At 46.4% G+C, this 19,878-nt stretch overlaps 1 protein-coding gene across 3 annotated transcripts in view; it reads left to right on the plus strand.

Moving 5' to 3' along the window:
- The window catches only part of GTF3C2 (general transcription factor IIIC subunit 2), a 32,229-nt gene that overhangs the window by 8,264 nt on the left and 4,087 nt on the right, over positions 1-19,878 (plus strand). For all 3 annotated transcript variants that reach the window (XM_024241985.3, XM_054546656.2, NM_001133784.1), the window contains 11 exon segments: positions 6,439-6,709; positions 6,873-7,194; positions 7,787-8,072; positions 11,697-11,791; positions 12,160-12,237; positions 12,376-12,474; positions 13,288-13,515; positions 13,685-13,796; positions 14,005-14,113; positions 15,722-15,747; positions 16,004-16,133. In XM_024241985.3, coding sequence (XP_024097753.1) covers positions 6,463-6,709; positions 6,873-7,194; positions 7,787-8,072; positions 11,697-11,791; positions 12,160-12,237; positions 12,376-12,474; positions 13,288-13,515; positions 13,685-13,796; positions 14,005-14,113; positions 15,722-15,747; positions 16,004-16,133 — 1,732 coding nt within the window. In that variant the 5' untranslated portion in view covers positions 6,439-6,462.

Genomic DNA, 19,878 nt, shown 5'->3' on the forward strand with positions numbered 1-19,878 from the left:
GAAGTTATTGCTCTATGTCATGAACATTTTGTTTTATATTTTTTGATGCTGTTATTTGATGTTGAAATGTTCATGACATTTATATCTTTTATATGATTTGAAGTTTTATTCATTATAAACTACTCCCTTTTGGGCTGGGAACAGTGGCTCATGCCTGTAATCCCAGCACTTTGGGAAACTGAGGCAGGGGGATCATTTGAGGTCAGGAGTTCAAGACCAGTCTGGCCAACACAGCCAGACCCCTGTCTCTACTAAAAAATACAAAAGTTAGCCGGGCATGGTGGCACATGCCTGTAATCCCAGCTACTCCGGAGGCTGAGGCAGGAGAGTTGCTTGAACCCAGGAGGCAGAGGTTGCAGTGAGTCGAGATCGTGCCACTGCATTCCAGCCTGGGCAACAGAGAGAGGCTCTGTCTCAAAAAAAAATAGTACTCCCTTTATTCCTATTTAATATTTTCCCCCTAAATTCGACTTTACTATTGTCATCAAAACTCCTCCTTTGTTTTTGCTTAGATTTTGCCGTGTACATTTTAGTTGATCTTTGTATTTTCAGCTTTTTGAGTTATTTTGTTTTAGGCATCTCTTGAAAAGCATATAGTTATTTGTCTTTTAAAATCAAATCAGGGCCGGGCGCAGTGGCTTATGCCTGTAATCCCAGCACTTTGGGAGGCCGAGGCGGGCGGATCACGAGGTCAGGAGATCGAGACCATCCTGGCTAACACGGTGAAACCCCGTCTCTACTGAAAATACAAAAAATTAGCCGGGCATGATGGCAGGCGCCTGTAGTCCCAGCTACTCGGGAGGCTGAGGCAGGAGAATGGCATGAACCCAGGAGGCGGAGCTTGCAGTGAGCCGAAATCGCGCCACTGCACTGCAGCCAGGGCAACAGAGCAAGACTCTGTCTCAAAAAAAAAAAAAAAAATCAAATCAGGCTGGGCACAGTGGCTCACACCTGTAATCCCAGCACTTTGGGAGGCCAAGGCAGGCAGATCACTTGAGGTCAGGAGTTCAAGACCAGCCTGGCCAACATGGTGAAACCCCAGCTCTACTAAAAATACAAAAATTAGCTGGATGTGGTGGCGGCCGCCTGTAATCCTAGCTACTGGGGAGGCTAAGGCAGGAGAATCACTTGAACCTGGGAGGCAGAGGTTGCATGAGCTGAGATCAGGCCACTGCACTCCAGCCTGGGTGACAAGAGCAAGACTCCATTTCAAAAATAAATAAATAAATACAAAATTAAAATCAAACCAAATCTTTATTATTTTTTCTTTTGAGATAGCATCTTGCTCTGTCTGCCCAGGCTGGGATGCAGTGGTGTGATCTCAGCTTCACCTCCCAGACTCAAGTGATTCTCGTGCCTCAGTCTCCCGAGTAGCTGGGATCACAGGCTTGTGCCACCATGCCCAGCTAATTTTTGCATTTTTAGTAGAGATGGGGTTTCGCTATGTTGGCCAGGCTGGTCTCAAATTCCTGGCCTCAAGCAATCTGCTTGCTTCGGCCTCCCAACATACTGGGAATACAGGCATGAGCCTGTACCTGGTCCTGTTCTTTCTTTTAGTGGATGAGTTTAAATGATATGTGTTTATTGTTATGATACATATTTTCGGTTTTTTTGTTTGTTTTTTGAGACAGAGTCTCGCTTTATTACCCAGGCTGGAGTGCAGGAATGCGATTTCTGCTTACTGCAGCCTCCACCTCCCGGGCTCAAGTGATCTTCCCACCTCCAATTCCTGAGTAGCTGGGACTACAGGTCCCTGCTGCCTACCATGCCCAGCTAGTTTGTTTTTTTTTTCCCCCTCAGACGGAGTCTTGCTCTGTCGCCCAGGCTGGAGTGCAATGGCACTATCTTGGCTCACTGCAACCTCCGCCTCCCGAGTTCAAGCAGTTCTCCTGCGTCAGCCTCCCAAGTAGCTGGGATTAAGGCACGTGGCACCACACCCAGCTAATGTTTGTATTCTTAGTAGAGACAGGCTTTCACCATGTTGGCCAGGTGGTCTCAAACTCTTGACCTCGTGATTGGCCCGCCCCGGCCTCCTAAAGTGCTGGGATTACAGGCGTGAGCCACTGCACCTGGCCCTGTTTTGGTATTTTTTTCTGTAGAGACAGGTTTTGCCATGTTGCCCAGGCTGGTCTCAAACTCCTGGGCTCAAGGGATCCTCCCACCTCTGCCTCCCTAAGTACAGGGATTACAGGCATGACACTGGGTCCTGTCCTAAACTCACCCTTTTATAATGACACTGATCTGACTGGTCAGGGTGGAGCCCTTGTGGCTTAATGATCTCTTAAAGGTCCCACCTCTTAATACTGTTACAAATGGCAATTAAATTTCACCATGGGTTTTGGAGGGGATGTTCAAACCCTAGCTCTTGGATTTCACAATCCATTTGATGTTTTTGAAAGTGCAGGAATTTTTTGTTGGAAATTTGCTTCTGTTTTCTGAATCACTTCTTCAAAAGGGTACTCTTCATCTTTCTATCCTTTTTATTCTTTCGGTATATGCATAGGTCCTTTTGGCTTGTGACTAATTTTGAATGGGGTAATTCTGTCAGGGCTTCTTATTTATCAAAGCAATAATATAGATGGATTTTCACTGACCTTTATTTACGTTGGCAGTGTTACAATATATCTTTAGCACATGTGTTTCCTTGTATCCTCAGCACCTGCCTCAGAGGGTTGGCCATTGCTATAGTTTATAATCTGGTTAGACTGTAGCTTCTTCAAGTGAGACAGTTGGAAGCTTTTATTTCATATTTCTTATGGGATTTGTATAAGCACAGTTTTCCACTGAGGCTGATGAATTGTTTATTCTTAAGGCATGTATAGATCTATGGGGGGGGGGGGTCCCATCCTGGGATTTGAACTATGTCTGCCCCTTTGTCACAGACAGGCAGGTTATTCTGGCCAAAAACTGGACCCTTGGAGAGTTCTGTGTTGTTTAGGTTTCAGGTTTGGTGGTCAGTGATTTATCTTAGTTTACTTTGGCCCGTGGTTATACAACTAATTTTTTTGGGTTTGAAGAAAATGAAGACTCATGACAATTTAGTCAATTCTTCAATGTGGAAAGGTTTCTTGGCCAGACATGGTGGCTTAGGCCTGTAATCCCAGCACTTTGGGAGGCCAAGGTGGGAGGATCTCTTGAGGTTAGGAATTCAAGACAAGCCTGGGCAAAATAGCAAGACCCAATCTGCACAAAAAAATTAAAAACTTATCTGGGCGTATTGGTGCACATTTGAAGTCTTAGCTACTTGGGAAGCTGGGGAGGGAGGATTGTTTGAGCCCAGGAGTTAGTGGCTGCAATGAGCTGTGATCACACCACCACATTCTAGTCTGGGTGACAGAGCGAGATCCTGACTCAGAAAAAAAAATTTTTTTTTTAATTTTTAAAAATTAAAAAAGGCAAGGCATAGTGGTTTATGCCTGTAATCCCAGCATTTTGGGAGACGAAGTTGAGAGAATTGCTTGAGTCCAGGAGTTTGAGTATGTAATCACGCCACTGCACTCCAGCCTGGGCAACATGGTGAAACTTAGTCTCTACAAAAAAATACAAAAATTAGTCAGGCATGGTGGTGCATGCCTGTAGTCCCAACTACTCAGGCGGCTGAAGTGGGAGGATCACTTGAGCCTGGGAGGTCCAGGCTGCAGTGAGCTGTGATTGCACCATTGCACTCCAGTCCGGGTTATAGAACAAGACTGTGTCTCAAAAAAAGGTATCAGGATGGGCACGGTGGCTAACACCTATAATCCCAACATTTTGGGAGACTGAGGTGGAAAGATTGCTTGAGCCCAGGAATTCAAGACCATCCTGGGCAACGTAGTGAGACCTCATCTCTACAAAAAATTTAAAAATTAACCAGGCATGGTGATACATGCCTATAGTCCTAGCTACTTGGGAGGCTGAGGCAGAAGGATTGCTTGAGCCCTGGAGGACAAGGCTGCAGTGAGCTGTGATCACACCACTGCACCACTCCAGCCTGGGTGATAGAACAAGAGCCTGTCTCAAAAAAAAAAAAAGTGGCCGGGCATGGTGGCTCAAGTCTGTAATCCTAGCACTTTGGGAGGCCGAGGTGGGCAGATCACCTGAGGTCAGGAGTTCAAGACCAGCCTGGCCAACATGGTGAACCCCATCTCTACTAAAAATACAAAAAATTAGCCAGGTGTGGTGGCGGGCACCTGTTGTCCCAGCTACTCGGAAGGCCGAGGCAGGAGAATCGCTTGAACCTGGGAAGCGGAGGTTGCAGTGAGCTGAGGTCACGCCACTGCACTCCAGCCTGGGCAACAAGAGCGAAACTCTGTCTCAAAAAAAAAAAAAAAAAAAAAAGAAAAGCTTTCTTAACGTAATATGATGTTCCTTAATTATCCCATAGCCTACCCACCACCCCCATCCAGGTGAAATATTGATAGCAGGGCACCGGAGAACTCTTTGACTCATTCTTTTTTTTAAAGACAGAGTCTCACTCTTGTCAACCAGGCTGGAGTATGGTGGCATGATCTCGGCTCACTGCAACCTCCGCCTCACGGGTTCAATTGATTCTCTTGCCTCAGCCTCCTGCGTAGCTGGGATTACAGGCGCCTGCCACCATGCCCTGCTAATTTTTGTATTTTTAGTGGAGATGGGGTTTCACCATGTTGGCCAGGCTGGTCTTGAACTCCTGACCTCAGGTGATACGCCTGCCTCAGCCTCTCAAAGTGCTGGGATTACAGGTGTGAGCCACCGTGCCTGGCCAACTCATTCTTTTTAAAAAATGAATTCATTTATTTATTTACTTGAGACAGGGTGTTGCTTTGTTGCCCAGGCTTGAGTGCAGTGGTGTGATTACAGCTCACTGCAGCCTCGACCTCCTGGGCTCAAGTGATTCTCCCACTTCAGCCTCCCAAGTAGCTGGGACTACAGGTGTGCACCACCATGTTTTTTTGTAGCAAAGGAGTCTCACTCTGTTGCCCAGGATGGTCTTGAATTCCTGGACTCAAGCCATCCTTCTGCCTTGTCCTCCCAAAGTGCTGGAATTACAGGCATGAGCTATTGTGCCTGGCCAGAAAATTATTTTTAAATGTTTTTATTTAAAATACCATACCCAGGCTGGAGTATGGTAATACCATCATAGCTCACTGTAACCTCGAACTCCTAGGCTCAAGCAATCCTCGTCTCAGCCTTCCAAGTAGCTGGGACTACAGGTGCACACCACCATGCCCAGCTTTTAAAATTTTTTGTAGAGATGAGGTCTCCCTATGTTTCCCAGACTGGTCTTGAACTCCGGGCCTCAAGCAGTCCTTCTTCCTTGGCCTCTCAAAGTGTTGGAATTACAGGCATGAGCCATCCTGCCTGGCCTTTTACTTATTCTTAAATAAACTTATTCCTTGACTAATCTTTACAAAAAGAGATGTTAACATTAAGTATGCCTCTTCACTTTGGTCTAAATTTTGTAGTATCTGGCAGCTCTTTTTTGTAGTATATTTTAAGGAAGTTGTGTCCCTTTCCTAGATTCATGATAGACAAATTTTTCTCTCTTTCCTTTTTTGGAGTGTATGTCTGTGTGTGTGTGTTTTATTTCATTGGGTTTCAGAGACAGAGGTTAAATAATTGTGCATTCACTGCTTCATCCTTACAAGAAAATATATGAGCTTTAAATTAGATAACGTATGTATAGCACTTAGTATAGTGCTTGGCACATGGTTAGCATTTAATAAATGGAAGCTTTATGGCCAGGCGCAGTGACTCATACCTGTAATCCCAGCAATTTGGGAGGTTGAGGCGGGTGGATCACCTGAGGTCAGGAGTTTGAGACCAGCCTGGCCTACATGGTGAAACCTCATCTCTATTAAAAATACAAAAATTAGCTGGGCGTGGTGGTGTGCACCTTAATCCCAGCTACTCAGGAGGCTGAGGCAGGAGAATCGCTTGAACCTGGGAGGTGGAGGTTGTAGTGAGCTGAGATCGTGCCATTACACTCCAGCCTGGGCAACGAGAGTGAAACTCTATCTTAAAAAAAAAAAAAGTGGAAGCTTTATTTGTTTACTTGTTTATTGTCTGCTTCACCAAAATGTAAGTTCCATGAGGGCAGGGACCTTGTCTGTCTTGTTTATTGTTATATCACCAGTTTCCTTTTTTGTTTTTAATTTTTTTTTTTTTTTTTTTGCTAGAGAAGGAGTCTTGCTGCATTGCCCAGGCTAGCCTCAAACTCCTAAGCTCAAGCTGCCTTCCTGCCTCAGCCTCCCTAAGTGCTGGGATTACAGGTGTGAGCCACCGTACCTGGCTCATATTACCAGTTTCCAGAACAGTGCCTGACATATAGAAGGTGCTTAGTAAATACTGTTGAATAAGTGAATAATCAGGGAACTTGGTTATGAGTGTGAGAATGAGGGAGAAAAGATGGGGAAACAAAAATCTGAGCTAGTACAAATAGTTTTTGTTTTCTACTCATTTGTATGTCTCTGTATGCAGGGGCAGCCATTTTGGGGGGTGCTGATGGATACCTGCGGGGTCGGCTATGTTGCCCTGGGGGAGGCCGGCCCCGTGGGGAACATGACTGTGGTAGACTCTCCTGGACAAGAGGTGCTAAATCAGCTTGATGTCAAGACCTCTTCAGAAATGACCAGTGCAGAGGCTTCCATAGAGATGTCATTACCTACCCCTTTGCCTGGATTTGAGGATTCTCCCGATCAGAGGAGGCTCCCTCCAGAGCAGGAAAGTCTCTCCAGACTGGAACAGCAAGGTATGTACCTTGTCCTCTTTATCTTTTTATTCCCCATGCCGAGCTTAAGATGAAAGAGAGCAGGTTGAGCTCATAGGATCTTACAAACCTGGGTACAGTGTAAACTTTTCCGTAGAGGTTTGAGTTCTGGTCCCATCTCACAGACCCATATTCTTCTCTACAGATCTTTCTTCAGAGATGTCAAAGGTCTCAAAGCCTAGGGCCTCAAAGCCTGGCCGGAAGAGAGGTGGTAGGACACGAAAAGGCCCCAAAAGGCCCCAACAGCCTAATCCTCCATCAGCCCCTCTGGTTCCTGGTCTCTTAGATCAATCCAACCCTCTGTCCACCCCCATGCCTAAGAAACGAGGTCGAAAGTCCAAGGCAGAGCTGCTACTGCTGAAGTTGTCAAAAGACCTAGATCGGCCAGAATCTCAATCTCCAAAGAGGCCCCCTGAGGACTTTGAGACCCCTTCTGGGGAACGACCCCGCCGAAGGGCTGCCCAAGTGTAAGGATTTTGGGGCATAGCTTGGTGGAGGGGCGTTGGGTGAAGGGATCAGGGTGGGGCAGATGTTGGAGAGAGAAGACTGATGAGGTATTAGGTAAGCAGGGGTGGTGTCTGGATTCTAGGGACTTGAGCAGTCCTTTAGGCTCTTACCACAGCACTATTAATGGTATGTATTGCTAACTTGGTTTATCTAAGAATTACTGTCTGTACTTTATGTCCTATGCCATTTTTCACAAACTTTACCCAGCTCTTTATTGTTTTACTGTCCAGTATATGTCTATATATATATATATATGCTGTTCCATTCTTTCTCTTGCCCTCTGTGTTCTTTGACTGTGGTAGGATGAAAAATGTATTGAACTTGGAGTGAGAAGACCTGGGTTCAGATTCCACATTTGTTATCTCAGTCATCTCGGCCAAGTCACATAACTTAGATTTCTGGTTTTTCATTTTCCAAGGGGGAAGGGGAAATTAATAGAGTTAATTGGTTAATCATGGGGTTATTGGGAGGCTCCATTGAGATAAAAATCAACCATGTCTGGAAATGTGAGTTCTCGGTTATATGTGAGAATGGCTCTGTCTGTTCCCACAGGGCACTTCTGTATCTTCAGGAACTGGCTGAAGAGCTCTCAACAGCCCTGCCTGCTCCTGTGTCCTGTCCTGAGGGCCCCAAAGTGAGCAGCCCCACCAAACCGAAGAAGATCCGGCAGCCAGCAGCCTGTCCAGGTGGAGAAGAGGTGGATGGTGCTCCACGGGATGAAGACTTTTTTCTCCAGGTTGAGGCTGAAGATGTGGAAGAAAGTGAGGGCCCAAGTGAGAGCTCATCTGAACCTGAGCCTGCAGTGCCCCGAAGCACCCCGCGAGGATCTACTTCAGGGGTAACCTCAATGGACAAGAAAGTGAATGGGGACATAGTAGGATTTTAGGGGACCAGCAAGGTACTGAGAAAGGAAAGACAGCTTTGACCTGGTAACTATAATAGACAAAACAGGTTAAAGAAAAAAGGGTCCATTTCAAAAACAGTTGGCATATTAGGGAGAGCGCAGAAGAAGGGGTATAGTAAACAAGATTATTCATTCATATATTGAGTATCTATTCTCTGTTAGGAAACTCAACAAACGTAAATAAGACAGTGTGTCCTGCCTCGCAAGTTCACAGTGCAATCAGCACTACCCCAAGAGTGAACAAAATGATTTAGGCATATAGAGGAAGGGTAATTAACTGCTTAGGCTTCACAGAGGAATGATAGTTGAATTGCTTCTTGAAGGATAGGTAGAAGTTTGCCAGAGAGGATGGTTTTTCCATAAATTGATTATGGCTGGAGCATAGAGCCTGGAGTAAAGTTGTAGGCAAGATTAAACTGGAGAACATGAAAGGACATAGACCGATAGGAACCAACAAAGATTGTTTTTGTTTATGGTTTTTTTTGGTGGTAAAATGTATATAACATAAAATTTGCCATTTTAACCATTTAAAAATACACAATTCAGGCCAGGCGTAGTGGCTTATGCCTGTAATCCCAGCACTTTGGGAGGCCAAGGCAGGTGGATCACCCGAGGTCAGGAGTTTGAGACCAGCCTGACCAATAATGGTGAAACCCCGTCTCTACTAAAAATACAAAAATTAGCCAGGCATGGTGGCACGCACCTGTAGTCCCAGCTACTTGGGAGGCTGAGACAGTAGAATCACTTAAACCAGGCATGCAGAGGTTGCAGTGAGCTGAGATCATGCCACTGCACTCCAGCCTGGGTGAGAGAGTGAGACTCCATCTCAAAAACAAAACAAAACAAAACAAAAAAAGCCACACAATTCAGTTGTACAGAAACTCTGTACAACTAACATTTTTAAGTAGAAAAATAACATCAGTTGGGAAAATAGGTCAAACTATAGTTGACAGAAGACAGTTTTGCCAGGCGCGGTGGCTCACACCTGTAATCCCAGCACTTTGGGAGGCCAGGGCGGGTGGATCACAAGGTCAAGAGTTCGAGACCAGCCTGGCCAACATAGTGAAACCCTGTCTCTACTAAAAATAAAAAAAAATTAGCTGGGTGTGGTGGCGCACGCCTGTAATCCCAGCTACTCAGGAGGCTGAGGCAGGAGAATAGCTTGAACCCAGTAGGCAGAGGTTGCAGTGAGCTGAGATTGCACCATTGCATTCCAGCCGGGGTGACAGTGTGAAACTCTGTCTCAAAAAAAAAAAAAAAAAAAGACAGTTTCAGTTATCCAGGTAAGAGATAGTAAGGTCCTAAATCAAGCAGTGAAGGAAGAGAAGAGCAGAGAGGGGGCAGATTCAAGAGATATGTAAGAGGCCAGGTGCGGTAGCTCACACCTGTAATCCCAGCACTTTGGGAAGCCAAGGCAGGTGGATCACTTGAGGCCAGGAGTTTGAGACCAGCTTGGCCAACATAGTGAAACCCTGTGTCTACTAGAAATACAAAAATAATTAGCTGGGTGTGGTGGCATGCACCCGTAGTCCCAGCTACTCGGGAGGCTGAGGCAGGAGAATCACTTGAACCCAGGAGGCAGAGATTGCAGTGAGCTGAGATCGTGTCATTGCACTCCAGCCAGACTCTGTCTTTAAAAAAAGAAGAGATATGTAAGGTAATTTTTTATTTTTTATTTTTGTAATTCTTTTGTTTCTGTATTCTCTCACAGAATGGAATATGTAAGAGAATTAACAGTATTTGGGAATTGAAGGGAGGGAGGAAGTTGAATAGCAGTTTCCAGCTTAAATGGTGGCATCATACACTGAACCTGGGAACACGAAAAGGTTGAGGGATGTGGGAGGGGCAAAGGTGGGGAGGGGAGAAGATGAATTCACTTTCTTTTTTCCTTTTTTTTTTGAAACAGAGTCTTGCTCTGTCACCCAGGCTGGAGTGCAGTGGAGCGATCTCATCTCACTGCAACCTCCGCCTCCTGGGTTCAAGTGATTCTCTGCCTCGGCTTCCCAAGTAGCTGGGATTAAAGGCACGCGCCACCACGCTCAGCTAACTTTTGTATTTTTAGTAGAGGTGGGGTTTCGCCATGTTGGCCAGGCTGGTCTTGAATTCTTGACCTCAAGTGATCTGCCTGCCTCGGCCTCCCAAAGTGCTGGGATTACAGATGTTAGCCACCACACCTGACAGAATTCACTTTCTGACATGTTGAGTTTGAGGTGCCCATGGGCCATGGGTCATTCTGCTGGAGATGTCTGGTCACCAGTTGCATATGAGACCAGTGCCTTACTTGCCTCATGTGCAACATTTAAGAGAGAACAGAAACCCTCAGTAATTGAGATAAATGCTATTTTGATGCAACATTTAAAAAAATCAATGCAACAAATCATGGATATTTCGTTCCATGATGAACAAAATATCAAAATTTTAAATAAAGACAGGATCTTTACTGATTTTTTTAATGATTACTGTTTTTTTCCATTTGCCTCATGCTCTAATATGGCTTGCCACACACTGTCTAGAACTTGTAGAGAAGTTAAGACTGAGTCAGGTTTACATTACGGAGATGTAAACTTGATAATCAGACATAAAGATGGTAGTCAAGCTGGGTTTGGTGGTATGCATTTGTACTTCGAGCTACTCAGGAGGCTGAGGCAAGAGGATCGCTTGAGCCCAGGAGTTCAAGTCTGGCATGGGCAACACAGCAAGACCCTGTCTCTAAATTTTAAAAAAGGCCAGGTGTGGTGGCTCACACCTGTAATCCCAGCACTTTGGGAGGCCGAGGGGGAAGGATCGCTTGAGCCCAGGAGTTCAAAACCAGTCTGGGCCATGGCAAAACCTTGTCTCTACAAAAAAAATACAAAAAAATTAGCCAGGTGTGGTGGGGTGTGCCTGTAGTCCCAGCTACTCAGGAGGCAGAGGTGAGAGGATTGCTTGAGCCCAGGAAGCAGAAGCTGGGGCTGCAGTGAGCCAAGATTGCACCACTGCACTCCAGCCTAGGCAACAGAGTGAGACCCTGTCTCAAAAACAACAAAAAAACAAACAAAAAGACAGTAGTAAAAACCATGGGACATGAGATGAGATTACCAGGGGGGAGAGAGAGACGGGGGGGGGGGGGGGTGGTGGGTGGGTGTGGGTGTGGGTGTGTGTCTGCCTGCCTGCCGAGAAGACGACAGGAACTCTGGGGAATACCATCATCGAGGAGACCTGTCAAGAAGGGAGAACCTGTGAAGGAATATTAAGAGAGGGAAGAGGAGTAAGGGAGACTCCATAGGGCGGGAGTTTCAAAGAGGCATAAGGGAATCCTGTGAGTCAAATGCCATGGAGATGTTGAGGAAGCTGAACAGAAAATAGGTAACAGATTTTGCATTTTCGATGGAGGAGTAGAGCAGAAGGTGAAGAAGTCATTATAATGGTTGAAACACAAATCTTTTAAGATGCTGATAGGGCAGTGATTGGAGGGGGAAGTATTGCCAAAGAAGATAAAAACTGGGAAAGAGCTGTCTCTGGGACTTTGTCCAACCTGTAGAATTCATTCCCTTATATTTTCTTCAATTTGATCCTCAGAAACAGAAGCCACACTGCCGGGGAATGGCTCCCAATGGCTTACCAAATCATATCATGGCTCCTGTTTGGAAGTGCCTCCATCTCACCAAGGACTTGTGAGACTTGGGGACGGGGGGCTGGGGATAATAAAGGGGTGGTAGAGGAGCGCAAGGGCGGTATTGAAGTGGGGCCGTGGGACAGAGAAGCACTCACAGGTGGAATACCGTGATGACATTCATTACTAAAAAGCACTGCTCTAGAGGCAGGAGCTCTAGAACTCTTTAATTAAAGTGAAATAAAATGAAAGGCTGTTTCTCAGCTGTGCTAGTCACATTTTAAGTGCTCAGTAGCTAATTGGAGCTAGCATCTGGCATATTGGGCAGCACAGATAATGGATCATTTCCATCCCCACAGAAAGTTGTATTAGACTGTGCTGCTCTAGAATCCCTCTCCTCCTTCATTAATGCTTCTTCTGTTTCTCCAGCCGAGAGCAGAAACATTCATACTGGGAGTTTGCTGAATGGATTCCTTTAGCCTGGAAGTGGCACTTGTTATCTGAGCTGTAAGTTGAAGCAACATCTCTGAAGTTTAGGAAAGGTGACACCACTGGAGATGAAAGGGTGACAGAGGTTCTGTAATGGGAACCCTGAGATGGGTGAAACACTTCCAAATTTAGACTGTTCCCTTTGTCTTCCCCCAGTGAGGCCGCTCCCTACCTGCCCCAGGAGGAGAAGTCTCCATTGTTTTCTGTACAACGTGAAGGGCTACCTGAAGATGGCACCCTCTACCGAATAAACAGGTGAAGATTGCACATCCGCCCTTTTTTCTGATTCTAGGAGCCAGAAACAAGAAAAATGAATGTTGAAAGAGATGACAGATAAGTCCTGTCCTTCCCCTGATGCTGGTTCAGTTGGTCCCAAGAATAAGAGTGCTGGCTAGAGCTGGTCAGTCCTCTCTGATTTGTAGTGTTCATTACTGGCAGGCTGAGGGAAGCTAGAGAGATTTAGGGGCCAAAGCAGTTCACAAGGTTACATCTACTCAGATAGACCTGGACAGACTAGCCCTAGGGAGAATACTACAGTATTCCAGAATGAACAGCCCTGAAGATGAGCTGGAGCTAGACAGACTTTGGAGGCCAGGCGTGGTGGCTCACGCCTGTAATCCCAGCACTTTGGGAGGCCAAAAAGGGAGGATTACTGGAGCCCACGAGTTCAAGACCAGCCTAGGAAACATAGCAAGACCCCTATCTCTACAAAGAATTTAAAAATTAGTGGGGTATGGTGGCATGTGCCTGTAGTCCCAGCTACTCCAGAGGCTGAAGTGGGATAACCACTTGAGCCTGGGAGGTCAAGGCTGCAGTGAATCATTGATCATGTCACTGCACTCCATCCTGGGTGACAGACCCCGTCTCAAATAATAATATAAGACAGACTTTGGGAAGGAAAGGAGGAAGATACAAGTGGTAGCCAAGGACTGTTCTCACTTGTAAACTGTTTCTGATATTCAGTCTCTTGCTTGAGCCAGTTCATACTGGCTCTGGGTGGAGCTCCCATTCAGTCCTCATTACCTTTCATTAATTCCTTTCTTCATCCCATCTTTGATTTTTCTCTAGATTTAGCTCGATCACAGCACATCCAGAGCGCTGGGATGTGTCCTTCTTCACGGGAGGACCGCTCTGGGCTCTGGACTGGTGCCCAGTGCCAGAGGGGGCAGGAGCCTCGCAGTATGTGGCTCTTTTCTCCAGCCCTGACATGAATGAGACACACCCACTGAGCCAGCTTCATTCGGGTCCTGGGCTGCTCCAGCTCTGGGGCCTTGGGACCTTGCAGCAAGAAAGCTGGTGAGGTGGGGTTGGACACTGCCATGGGAGGGTGGTTGAGGACAGCAGGATGGGGTCTGGACAGGATAGGGGGAAGGGCTTGGATTGGGCTGAGACAAGGGGAGCTTACCTCTGGCAGCCATACGTCCCTTCTTCCTACCCACCATCCCCACATGCTCTCTCTCTCCAGTCCTGGCAACAGGGCCCACTTTGTCTATGGGATTGCTTGTGACAACGGCTGCATCTGGGACCTCAAGTTCTGCCCCAGTGGAGCATGGGAACTTCCAGGCACCCCTCGGAAGGTACTTCCCAGTCAACTGTGGGATGGCCTAGGACTCAAAGCCAGGACAAAGAGGCCCTGGGAATTCTTAAGAGTTGAAGGAAGGAAGGTTGGAGTGTGGTGGATGTTTTTCCGGCAACTTCATGCAGTATTTTCAGGGACTAGAACCTCAAAGGTTTTCTGTGAGTCAACTGAAGGCAGCAAGCCTCAGCATACCTTTTACCCTTTAGGCTCCTCTCCTGCCCCGGTTGGGTCTCTTGGCTCTGGCCTGCTCAGACGGGAAAGTACTGCTATTTAGTCTACCCCATCCGGAGGCCCTGCTGGCTCAGCAACCCCCAGGTGAGTAGCACAGCAAGGAGAATGGGGCTGCTGTAGTGGTGGTCAGAGCATAGCAGAGCCTGTCTATCTCCCTGGAAACTGCTCTGGGCCAGTCTCTTTTAGCACAAAGCCTTACTCAGCCACACACACACCCTGCATTGTGACTGAAGTTTGTTCTTGAGCCCTCTCTCTTTTGCAGTCTTACAGCTGTACTCTTTCAGCACATTTCCTTTTATCTCCCCCTTCTTCCCTCTTCTGTGCTCTCAAGACTTTCCCCCTCTTGCTGCCACAGGTAACTGGCTGTGTAAAGAGCTGCTGAGGGCTTGGGCTGTTGGATAGGGCCCATCTCCCCTGCTATACTCTTGTTCCCCCAATCCTGTTCTTAGCCTCGCCTGCCCTCACCACCACACAAACACAATCTCTTGTTCTGAAGAGAGGGATGGAATAGAGAGCTGAAGATGAGCAAAAGGAGGGAGGAGTCAGGAAAAGGCAGCTCCTATATGTTGAATTTATTTTTCATTAGTACTGAGTATTTAAAGAAGAGGGCACCCAGGTTGGAGCCCTGGGAAGTCCCATATGTGGTGGTCTGGTGGAGTGGGTTGAGGAGGTAATAGAAGGTCAGAAAGTAAAGATAGTAAATGTAGACGATTCTTTCAAGAAGTTTGGCCGTGGGGCTGGGCATAGTGGTCCATGCCTTAATTCCAGTACTTTGCGAGGCCTAGGTGGGAGGATTGCTTGAGCCTAGGAGTTTGAGACCAGCTGGGGCAATATAATGAGATGTCATCTCGACAAAAAAATTTTAAAAAGTAGCCGAACAGAGCGGTGCATGCCTGTAGTCCCAGCTACTTGAGAGGCTGAGGTGGGAGGATCACTTATGCCCAGGAGGTTGAGGCTGCAGTGAACTGAGATTGTGCCACTGCACTGTAGCCTGGGCGGCTTAGTGAGATGCTGTCTGAAAAAAAAAAAAAAAAAATTTCGCTGTGAAGGGGAACCAGTAATTGAGGGTGGTGGATTGCCTAAGTGTGGTGAATAAAGGAAGGTTTTGTCCCTTTATTTGGATAGGAGACATTAGGGCATGTTCACATGGCAATATGGGAGTGACCTAGACTAGGGAGGGAACAAGTGGATGACACAGGAGGAAGGAGGATAACAGAATGAGCAGTGTTCTGGAAAAGGTGCTAGAGGATGAGAAGAGAGTAGAGTGAAGGGATTGCTCTTCTGATAGGAGGAAGGATACTATCAGGTGTAACAGAAGGAAAGAAGATGGGAGCAGATAGAGGTAGGTTCATAAATTTGGTGATGAAAAGATAAGGACTTTCTCAATAAAGGATAAGGGAACGTCATTATTCAAAGGATTGGTTGCTGATTTAAGAGCAAGGCCTGTGTCCACAGAGGAGGTCTAAAGGAAAGGGAAAAAAACAAAACAAAACAAGGCCTGGCTAGGCATGGTGGCTCACACTTATAATCCCAGCACTTTGGGAGGCTGAGGCAGGAGGATTGCTTGAGCCCAGGAGTTGGAGGCTGCAGTGAGCCATGATCATGCCACTGCACTCGGGCCTGGGTGACAGAGTAAGACCTGCTGAGTCCTCGGGATCCATAGAGTTAGTTACTGCTCTTTTTCCCTCACAGATGCAGTGAAGCCTGCCATATATAAGGTGAGTGAGGAACCTGCTACCTTAGCTGAGGCTCCATCTTCTTAGAGCCTCACCTTGCTGATTCCACAGTGAGTCTCCTTATACTTCTGAAAAATACCCTCATCCTGCTGTTTAAACAGCTGTTTAAACATACCCTCATCCTGCTGTTAAACAGCTGTTTAAACAGCTCAAATCAATGTTTAAACATTGATTTGAGCTTTCGTTCCAAACAGTGTAGGTGTCCCTAACCCTAGTCCCATCTCTTCTTTCCCTGCAGGTACAATGTGTGGCAACTCTGCAGGTGGGGTCTATGCAAGCTACAGACCCCTCTGAGTGTGGTCAGTGCCTTAGCCTGGCCTGGATGCCTACCAGGCCACACCAACACCTAGCTGCTGGATATTATAATGGTAAAAAAACCAAAATAAAACATAAGGAACTATTGCTCTTTAAATTTTTTATATATGCTTGTTTTTTGGTTGTTTCTTTGGTGGTTCAATACTGGACATATAGTTAGAAATATTCAAGCAATGTAAAAAAAAAATACAAAGAAAGAAATAAGTCACTAGACTATTTCTACTCAGAAAAAAATTAAGAGTACATAGATGCTGGGCCAGGCGCGGTGGCTCACGCCTATAATCCCAGCATATTGAGAGGCTGAGGCAGGCAGATCACTTGAGGTCAGGAGTTTGAGACCAGCCTGGCCAACATAGCGAAACCCTATCTCTACCAAAAAAATACAAAAAATTAGCTCAGGATGGTGGCGCATGCCTTGAGTCCTAGCTACTTGGGAGGCCTAGCTACTTGGGAGGCTGAGGCCTGAGAACCCGGGAGGCAGAGGTTTCAGTGAGCTGAGATCACACCCCTGCACTCCAGCCTGGGCAACAGAGTGAGATCCTGTCTGAAAAAAAACAAAAAAAGAGTAGATGCCAGCCAGGTGTGGTGGCTCATGCCTATAATTCCAGTACTTTGGGTGGCCGAGATGGGAGGGAATCACTTGAGGCTGGGAGTTCAAGACCAGCTGGGCAACCTAGTGAGACCTCATCATTAAAAATAATAAAATTTTGCCAGGTGCAGTGGCCCACACCTGTAATCCCAGCACTTTGGGAGGCTGAGGCGGGTGGATCATGAGGTCAAGAGATGGAGACCATCCTGGCCAACATGGTGAAACCCCGTCTCTACTAAAAATACAAAAAATAGCTGGGTGTCATAGAGTGCACCTGTAGTCCCAGCTACTCGGGAGGCTGAGGCAGGAGAATCGCTTGAACCTGGGTGACGGAGGTTGCAGTGAGCCAAGGTCACGCCACTCACTCCAGCCTGGCAACAGAGGGAGACTCCATCTCAAAAAAAATAATAATAAAATTTTTAGGCTGGGCATGGTGGCTCACGCCTGTAATCCCAGCACTCTGGGAGGCCGAGGCAGGCGGATCACGAGGTCAGGAGATCGAGACCATCCTGGCTAACACGGTGAAACCCCATCTCTACTAAAAATACAAAAAATTACCTGGGCGTGGTGGCAGGCTCCTGTAGTCCCAGCTACCCAGGAGGCTGGGGCAGGAGAATGGCGTGAACCCGGGAGGCGGAGCTTGCAGTGAGCTGAGATGGTGCCACTGTACTCCAGCCTGGAGGACAGAGCGAGACTCCGTCTCAGAAAAAAAAAAACAAAAAACAAACTAAAAATAATAAAATTTTTAAAAAATTAAAAAGTGAGGAGGAACATCATTTCATGCAGTTCTTTATATATAAAAATAAAAAGATTAGAGGAAAGAGAGTTTTATAAAAATGGGATCAGCCAGGCATGGTGGCTCACACCTGTAATCCCAGCACTTTGGGAGGCTGAGGCAGGAGGATCGCAGCCCAGGAGTTGGAGACTGGGCAACATGGTGAAACCCCATCTCTAACTAACTAGCTAACTAAATAAATGAATAAAAATGGGATCATACTGTGTAAAGTATTCTAAAAATGTATTAAATTTAATTATATCTTAATTTTATAGAAGAAAAAGACACTAAAGTCAGACTGAAATACTAGCTAAGCTCCTGATGAATGTTCCCTCACAATAAGCGACACAAGTTCCTCAAAGATACTTTTAGAATTAAAAAGAAAAGACTATAAATAAATTACAAGTAATATTAAGTAGTTGGAGTTATTAGGTTTTGTTTTGTTTTGTTTTCAGATAGGGTCTCACTCTGTCACCCAGGCTGGAGTGCAGTGGCAAGATCTTGGCTCACTGCGTCCTGGACTTCCTGGGCTCAAGCGATGCTCCAACCTCAGCCTCTGGAGTAGTTGGGACTACAGGAATGAGCCACAATGCCTGGCTAATTTTTTGTAGAGATGGGGTTTCGCCATGTTGCCCAGGCTGGTCTTCACCTCCTGAGCTCAAAGTGATCTGCCTGCAGTGCTGGGATTACAAATGTGAGCTACCATGCCTGGCCTAGATTGTTATTTTTAAATGACAGTGTTATTGGCCAGGTGCGGTGGCTCATGTCTGTAATCCCAGCACTTTGGAAGGCCGAGGCAGGCAGATCACGAGGTCAAGAGATCGAGACCATCCTGGCCAACATGGTGAAACCCTGTCTCTACTAAAAAATACAAAAATTAGCTGGGCAGGATGGCGCGTGCCTGTAGTCCCAGCTACTCAGGAGGCTGAGGCAGGAGAATCGCTTGAACCTGGAAGGCAGATGTTACAGTGAGCCAAGATCGTGCCACTGCACTCCAGCCTGGCAACAGAGTGAGACTCCGTTTCAAAAACAAAATGACAATGTTGTTTTTAGATATAAGTAGACTCTGCTAGGAAGATAAAGAAATTAGCACTCTTAAACGTCTTTTTATCATCCCTTTCGCCATGTTCTTTTTCGTTTGGTGGTATTATTCTTGACATTGTCAAGGTACATGATTCTTGATGCTGTTCTGCTTTCTTAATTCCTAAACTTGATTGAGTGCCTCTACCAGTCCATTTATCTTAGTCTCTCCTCCAATTGCTGAATTATTTATATTGCATGGCTATAATTCATCGTCAACAAACTTTTTTAAGAAAGGTTCATAGGTGCTGAATTCATTCCCTGAGTGGCTCAGACTTCTGAGTAGCTGAGACTACAGGCATGCGCCACCACACCAGGCTATTTTATTTTTTTTGAGACAGGGTCTCTGGGGTCCAGGCTGGAGTGCAGTGGCACGATCTCAGCTCACTGCAACCTCTACCTCCCGAGTTCAAGCAGTTCTCCCACCTCAGCCTCCTGAGTAGCAGGGATTACAGGCGCATACCACCAAAGGCCAGCTAATTTTTATATTTTTAGTAGAGATGAGATTTCACCATATTGTTCAGGCTGGACTCAAACTCCCGACCTCAGGTGATACGTCCACCCTGGCCTCCTAAAGTGCTGAGATTACAGGCATGAGCCATCGTGCCTGGCCTTTTTTTATTTTTTAGAGGTGGGGTCTCACTATATTGCCCAGGCTGGTCTCAAACTCTTGGGTGCAAGTGTTCTTCCTGCCTTTACCTCCCAAAGTGCTAGGATTACAGGCATGAGCCACTGCACCTAGCAACATTGTGTTGCTTTTGACTTTTTGCCTGTTCTCTTTGTCTTGGGGCAGAGTTAGCGAACATTTTCTTTTTTTTTTCTTTTTTTTGAGATGGAGTCTCGTTCTGTCTCCCAGGCTGGAGTGCACTGGCGTGATCTCGGCTTACTGCAACCTCTGCTTCCTGGGTTCAAGTGATTCTCATGTCTCACCCTCCTGAGTAGTTGGGATTACAGGCGCGTACCACCACACTGGCTAATTTTTTTTGTATTTTTAGTAGAGACGGGGGTTTTACCATGTTGGCCAGGCTGGTCTTGAACTCCTGACCTCAAGTGATCCACCTGCATCGGCCTCCCAAAGTGTTGAGATTACAGGCATGAGCCACTGCAGCTGGCTTCCTAGAGTTTTTATGCTTTTTTTTTTCTTTTTTTCTTTTCTTTTTTTTTTGAGACGGAGTCTGCTCTTGTCACTGAGGCTGGAGTGCAGTGGCACAATCTCACTGCAAGCTCCGCCTCCTGGGTTCAAGTGATTCTGCTGCCTCAGCCTCCTGAGTAGCTGGGATTACAGGCACCCACCACCACATCTGGACAATTTTTTGTATTTTTAGCAGAGACGGGGTTTCACCATGTTGACCAG

This window comes from Pongo abelii, chromosome 12 (genome assembly GCF_028885655.2).
Source record: "Pongo abelii isolate AG06213 chromosome 12, NHGRI_mPonAbe1-v2.0_pri, whole genome shotgun sequence".
Classification (NCBI taxonomy): domain Eukaryota; kingdom Metazoa; phylum Chordata; class Mammalia; order Primates; family Hominidae; genus Pongo; species Pongo abelii.